Here is a 6,868-nt window from a genome sequence, read left to right as displayed (position 1 = left end):
TTTCTTAGCTATAACCGTGTTCTTCTAGCCTTCTCATAGTCCAAGTTTTCAAATGCATTAATACTGCTTCTACATTCAACCTAATGACATCATACAGGAAGCATAATGGGAAAGTTTCTATACTGTGATTTGTCCCACTTGAGACTGCCTGATGGTGATCAAGAGTTATTAATGGATGAAAACAGGACTGCATCATCAAACTTACAGCTACAAAAGAAGAAGAGAACACTGTGCTTGAAATGAAGCTTCCTGAAACAAGAAACCTCATTTGTAAAAGCCTCAAATTCCTCATTTTCTGTATGATCATGTTTTGCTTTTGTAAACTTTCCTCCTCTATCACCCATTAAAAAAAAAAAAATCATGCTGCATCATAATTTTAGCATTCTGGTTTTGCTTTCTGTCTGCTTTTATGAAATACCACAGTTGAGAGAATCTCCTGCACAGAGCGTTGGTGCTTCCATCCTAGTTAAGCCCTGTAGCAAGAGGGGAGCGAAGGGTTTAACTGGTCAAAACCATCCTGTTAGTCCTCCTCTCAGGAAGGAGTTTTCCCACATTGTATGCCTGCTTTAGACGTCATACTGCACCAGTTTGCACTGCTAGAAAATTACTGGAGGCAGGAAACAATACAGAGAATGGAAGGGAGACTTACCATTATTTTCAGGCCCAGACACCCACGTGCAGGAAGCACAACAAGAGAGCGTAGGACGCTTTTTGGAAAATAGCAACTAGCCAAGCACGCCTGCCACAGCACAGGTAACATCCAGCTGATCCACAGGAAGGCATCGTTGGCTATGTTATCATTACATGTTCAATCCTTTCCATTTATTTGTTCTTAAAATACTATGGGATAGTCCAGATCTGGAATTCCAATGAAATGCTGAAAAGAAAAACCAGGTGCTCTGCAGTACTCTGCTAAATAGCACTAATATAGCAGTGAGCAACAGCTGAGGGGCTACTTGCCTAATTATCCTGAAGCAACTTTTTAATGCTTCCAGCTGGTCCCTGAGCACTGTTGGATCACTGCTCCCTATCTATTGAGAATTCTCTATATCTACTTTCCTTTGTTGTAGGCTTCTTCTGGTTATCTAAGTTGATCTTTGCAATGTGACGCTGCTGACCTTCTTCAAGCTCCAATTTCTGCTTCCCTATTTCATAGGATTCTAGCAGCTTCTTTACTTTGCACAGTAATAAGGAGTTAAGCTAGCAAAAGGTATCTGTTCTTGGGCATTTATGATGCCAGCTGAGGCAGTTTTGTGATCTCAGAAAGCTAAATATGAACATCCAGAGTAGGGAAGTGGATTAGAGTTTCCTGTATCTCAGACTGGGGGTTCATCACTAGCTAATTTTTCTGTCTCTGAATTCAGTCTCCGGGAAGTTCCCTCTGCAGCTGTGCTTTGTCTAATATTCCTTCTCTCTTTATTTCTCTGTGTTCTGTAGAATGATGGCATAATCTACTATTCCTTTTTTTATTTCTTTATGGTATATGGAATTGCAACAGTTCCAGTAAAAACCCAGGGAAAGGCAGGGGAAGTAAGGATGAGCTATAAAATACCTTTGGAGTGGCTATTTAGTAATTCACACTGGTCTTGAAAATTGTATCTAAGGGTTGGGCAGTTCACTCACACCTGTTTCCTTGTAAAGATTAAATTGGGCACACAGGCAAGCTCTGCATGTTGTAAGCAGAGTTTCTGATGAATGAATCCATAGGCATTATATAAACAGTCTCCATAAAAGCGTAGCACTTGTCTACAGGACTCTAAGATAAGAGGATGGTTTGGTTCAATTGGTTTGCAGAGTCTGCATTACCACAAAACAGAGAAGAAAGCAAACAGATGAATGTTATTTGGATGCAATCAAAAATTTTTATTGGGACCAAAAAGTATGCATTTTAAGCAAATTAAAGGAAAAATACAAGATGGACTTCAGTATTTTAAAAAAGGGCTAACAATAATCTGCACATCCACGTGTTGCTGTCAGTTCCCCCGCTGTTTCTCCTGCCATCCACGTCTTCTGCCGTGCTTAGCATGGCCCACAGCCCCTGTAGCGCTGGCTCCACACCTGGCTGGAAGAGGAGGACAAGGAGTCCCCATAGACAAGGGAGCCCTGCAGCCCCCGGGGGCGGCCCAGCTCCACTGGTAACGAGGTGCCCACAAAGCTCTCCTGAGGGCAGGAGCTCAGGATGGGGCCTGGGAAGGTGATGACCACGGGCGGTGGGTGGACCACGGCACGGGAGTCCCCGCAGGAGGTGACGCAGGGCTCATTCCAGGCATACGCGCATGGGTCTGGGCAGGTCACCCTGCAGGGTGGGAAGCAGCGGGAGCTGAGCTGCTGCCTGGAGAGGGACATCCTTCGGGCACACAGGTGAACCTGCAAACACACCGGGAAGTCTGAGTCAACCCACTGCTCACAAGCCGCCACACAGACCACCCCGCTCTGCCTCACCGCCAGCTGGCAGGGCTCAGGATGTGCCACGTGGCACTGCTTTGCTGAGGCTCAGCTGCTTTTGCTCTCCTTTTCTCTTCCCCCTTCCCTGCCCTCCTTCCTCCCTCCCAGGCAGCTCCTCTGTGCCCTCACAGGCTCTCCGCAGGCTGAGCGCTGCCCAAGCTGGCCACCCCCATAAAGTGACCTATGGCAAACAAGTTGGAGATCACCCATCCCCAAGTTCTGCAGCAAAACCCACTACACCTACCAACACCTGTGAAAGGAGTGCATTTGCAAGGAAAAAGAGGCATAAGCAAGACAAGGAGAGTATTTCTGAAAGATTCAGTTAAATCTACTCAAGCGCAATGCTTTAGGTCAGAAAGATTAAGTGAGGTCAAACTTACTGAAGACACCAAAGAGGAGAAGTGAAGAGCAGCCGTCTGAGGCTATCTGTGCTGTGAGCCCTTTTTATACCGTTTCTTGGGCTGCCTGCTGGTCTATGATGCCTCCTGAACAACATCTTAATTATCTCCCAGGTACGCAGATTACACATCGCTCCTTAATTCCTCATTCATGCAAACAGTTTCCTTACTGTTAACAAGTATTACTCAGCCCAGGTTTTCCTCAGTGTCTCCCAGGTTCTTCCTTCTTAGGAATCACCCAGCTGACTTCCCCAGGTTGCCAGTATATCTATTTTTTTTAATTATTACAGATACTGAAGCTTCTGTTTCCGAAGCTGTTTTCATACTCTATGTTCATGACAATGTGTTAACTGCGGAGATATTATTACCTTCTTGGGGATAATTATTAAATTTTCTCTGGGAATGTCAAGAAATATGCAAGAGTGGTAATCCCCTTCCTGTCCTGACGCAGGTCAATGCTGGGACATTGAATCACTGAGGACACTGCAAACACCTAAGCGAGGTGCAGCATTGCAACCATTTCCCGTAGGAGTTTCATCTTCAGCTCCCTCTGCTTTCCTCCATGGCCCTCGAGGTCTGCTCTTGTAGTAGGGTGTCTCCTTGGGGACAAAAGGAAGCACTGGGGGCTAGACTCCAACCTCGGGTGTCCCTGTAACAAAGTACAAAGCATCCTGCTCCCCTAAGTGGCTTTAAAGGATTGTCTTGCTCTATTCTATTTGCATCCAAGTTAAAAAACAAACACACAAACAAACAAACCAAACCAAAAAAGGCACCAAGCACTATTTTAATAGTTATTGAAGTATTTTCCTCACCTCAGACACAGAGTCATAATATCGCCGCGGACAGAAGGATGTGCTAGCCTGCATAGATAGGGGCTGTGGTGCAAAGGCTTCAGAGGGACACGGGAGGGAATGTGTAGTTGTGGTTTTCTGTTTGGAGGCAAAAGAAAATACAGCAGATCTGCAAGAGTTCACAAAACAAATCACCTCTATGCTTTGGTGTGCTGTACCAGACCTGCAGTGTGTAGCTGGGACAAGGAACAAGGCAGATGGAGTAAATCTCCCATCTTTATTCCAAGTGTAAACCCTGCAGTGCTTCAGCTCAATATCAGCAGGGATTTTGAGAAGAAAATCAGCCCACAGTGCATCGCACTACTTGTGATGCTGAGGAGTGCTTGAAAAATGCTGGCTATACGAAGCAATTGCGTAAACAAGGTAGTTTTCCAACATTTTTGTCACATTGGTAAAATCAGCAAAATGCTGCAGGAAGTGAAACTGCTTCAGAAAGATTAAGGAAGAAACAAGAGGGTGTTGGAAGAAACTGATAATTGTCCAAAGATGAATAAAACAATCATAGAAGCCTGGGGAGTGACCGGCATTGATGTGTTTTGTAACCAAATAAACCTCAAACACAAAGGATGTCTCAACCCCCCCAGGCAATCCAGGAGATGGTATATAAGGGCTTCTAGCTCAGAAGTCCTCAGATCACAGGTCCTCACTTCTCCTCTTCGTTGATCCAGGTAAGTCTGATCCCTTCATTATCTCTTTTATGTTTAGGTACAGTGGGTTTGTGTTATTTTTAACCAACTCCTGTACAAGCAGTAAGAACCGCAATGGTGTCAGTACAATGAAGACCTTTTTCCTCGATATTCTTACTGGTAAACAGGGCAGCTGCAGATCCGTCCGAGTTGCCCTGCAGTTGCAAAGCAGGTCAGAGGGATTCAGCCAAGATGGGGGTCAGTCCAGGTGCTTTTACTCTCGAGCTCAGGGAGAAGGGACGGGTGCACCCGGGCACAGCTACTCCGCTGGCTTGGGCAGCGCTCAGCCTGCGGAGAGCCTGTGAGGGCACAGAGGAGCTGCCTGGGAGGGAGGAAGGAAGGCAGGGAAGGGGGGAAGAGAAAAGGAGAGCAAAAGCAGCTGAGCCTCAGCAAAGCAGTGCCACGTGGCACATCCTGAGCCCTGCCAGCTGGCGGTGAGGCAGAGCGGGGTGGTCTGTGTGGCGGCTTGTGAGCAGTGGGTTGACTCAGACTTCCCGGTGTGTTTGCAGGTTCACCTGTGTGCCCGAAGGATGTCCCTCTCCAGGCAGCAGCTCAGCTCCCGCTGCTTCCCACCCTGCAGGGTGACCTGCCCAGACCCATGCGCGTATGCCTGGAATGAGCCCTGCGTCACCTCCTGCGGGGACTCCCGTGCCGTGGTCTACCCACCGCCCGTGGTCATCACCTTCCCAGGCCCCATCCTGAGCTCCTGCCCTCAGGAGAGCTTTGTGGGCACCTCGTTACCAGTGGAGCTGGGCCGCCCTCGGGGGCTGCAGGGCTCCCTTGTCTATGGGGACTCCTTGTCCTCCTCTTCCAGCCAGGTGTGGAGCCAGCGCTACAGGGGCTGTGGGCCATGCTAAGCACGGCAGAAGACGTGGACGGCAGGAGAAACAGCGGGGGAACTGACAGCAACACGTGGACATGCTGCTGAGCTGTGGAGCTCTCCAAAGCCTTGGGTGCCCATGACTCCCACCTAATCCAAAGGGACCTATGGGTGTTACTCAGCATCCACAGGAACCGGTCTTCTGCTTGTCCTTCTTTTCTCTTTTTGCTTGTGATGTTGCTGTAAACCTGCACTGGTTTCTCAATGTTTCTCTTTCTTACATTCTGAGAGTATGGGTGAGCAATTGGGTCGTTTTGTGCTTTAGTCTCTCTGTGAACACATGTGCTGGTTTTATGTTCAACCTAGAAGACATAACAAAATTTATATCATCAGAGAAGCTGCTTTTTTCTCCTATGTGTTAGGTTTTTATGCTCAACAAAGCCTTCCTGCATGCTGCAAAGCAGACCTTGGTTGCAAAAACTGGATTTGCCATAGGAAAAAGAGCACCTTCTGTGGAACATTCATTCCTTGTTGATGAATTGCTTGTAATCGGGTCTGAGAAACTGGAAACATTCCTTCAATCTTTTTGGTTTGTTATTGGTGTAAATGACACTTCTTGTTCCTAATAAAAACCATGATGCATCTTAATATTATCATTCTCTTTTTGTTTTATTCCAGCCTTTCTGCACACCTCTCTCCCTTACATCCCTTTATTAGCTGATGATTATAAATGCACCTACCTGCACAGGGCCGGGATAAGTCCTGCGCAATGCATAATTGCTTCTTCCCAGAAGCTGGAACCAGAATCAGCATCTTACATGGTTAATGCCATCATAAAAATCCCTTTGCACTGTGCGTGTCAGGACTCAGTCAAAGAATACACATGCAGAGTGTTGTTATTAGGGTTAGAGCATGCCAATATTTAGCATTGATATATTTTTATATTAAAATAAACATATCCACTTTTGTCCTTACTTTATATCCATGTTGTCACTGCGCACAAGGAGCTGGCTGAACCTTGTACACTATGTTTTGATGAAAATACCAGAATTGTGTCTTTGGGACACATGGGAATATCACCTAGAAGTATCTAATATCAGATGGCATTAAGACGGCATCCTGTGCTTGATTAGGCTGTTTGTTAGACTTGTATTGTACTTATATCAGACAAGAGAGTCGGTTGTTACACAGACATATAATCAGAATTATACAAGCAGCTCAGATATTTAAGGAAGATTTTTTAAAAATCAAAGCCTCCAAGAAAGGAACTGCTGGAAACTGCAGAACCTCAGGAAAGCATAGTGGGATCCTCAGAACCAGCTGCCATTGGGACCTCACTTGGCTATGGGGGATCTTATGGCTACAGAAGCTCTTTTGCTTATGGGGGATTACAGGAAAGCAAGTTCTCATACCCTTATTGTTCTCAGAGGTTCAGTGGTTATCGCTTCAGAAGGTGTGAGCCCTGCCAACCCCGGCAGGAGTATACTTGCAGCAAGAGCAGTCAGGATACTGAATGCAAGATCCAAACTCAGGAATAAGATGGGGTTTTAAGATGCTGGCATTAAAAGGCTGATTCTTGCTCACATTTTACATTGTATTTGTGCTTGTACCTGCTTATGTATTTCTCCTTTCTTAGCTATAACCGTGTTCTTCTAGCCTTCTCATAGT

General features: G+C 46.2%; 1 protein-coding gene across 1 annotated transcript; it reads right to left on the bottom strand.

Moving 5' to 3' along the window:
• Positions 1-2,019: 2,019 nt before the first annotated feature.
• Positions 2,020-2,346, bottom strand: LOC142598412 (feather keratin 4-like). Its single transcript, XM_075736931.1, has one exon. It carries the CDS (start codon positions 2,344-2,346, stop codon positions 2,020-2,022), a length of 327 nt encoding a protein of 108 aa, XP_075593046.1.
• Positions 2,347-6,868: the final 4,522 nt, after the last annotated feature.

This window comes from Balearica regulorum, chromosome 28 (assembly GCF_011004875.1).
Source record: "Balearica regulorum gibbericeps isolate bBalReg1 chromosome 28, bBalReg1.pri, whole genome shotgun sequence".
Taxonomy (NCBI): domain Eukaryota; kingdom Metazoa; phylum Chordata; class Aves; order Gruiformes; family Gruidae; genus Balearica; species Balearica regulorum.
The sequence above is the reverse complement of the archived record's forward strand: the minus strand, read 5'-3'. Positions and strand labels throughout refer to the sequence as shown.

Bases quoted from the DNA above. Each gene is read 5' to 3' on its own strand.
- LOC142598412 (XM_075736931.1), bottom strand. From the start codon at position 2,346: ATGTCCCTCTCCAGGCAGCAGCTCAGCTCCCGCTGCTTCCCACCCTGC.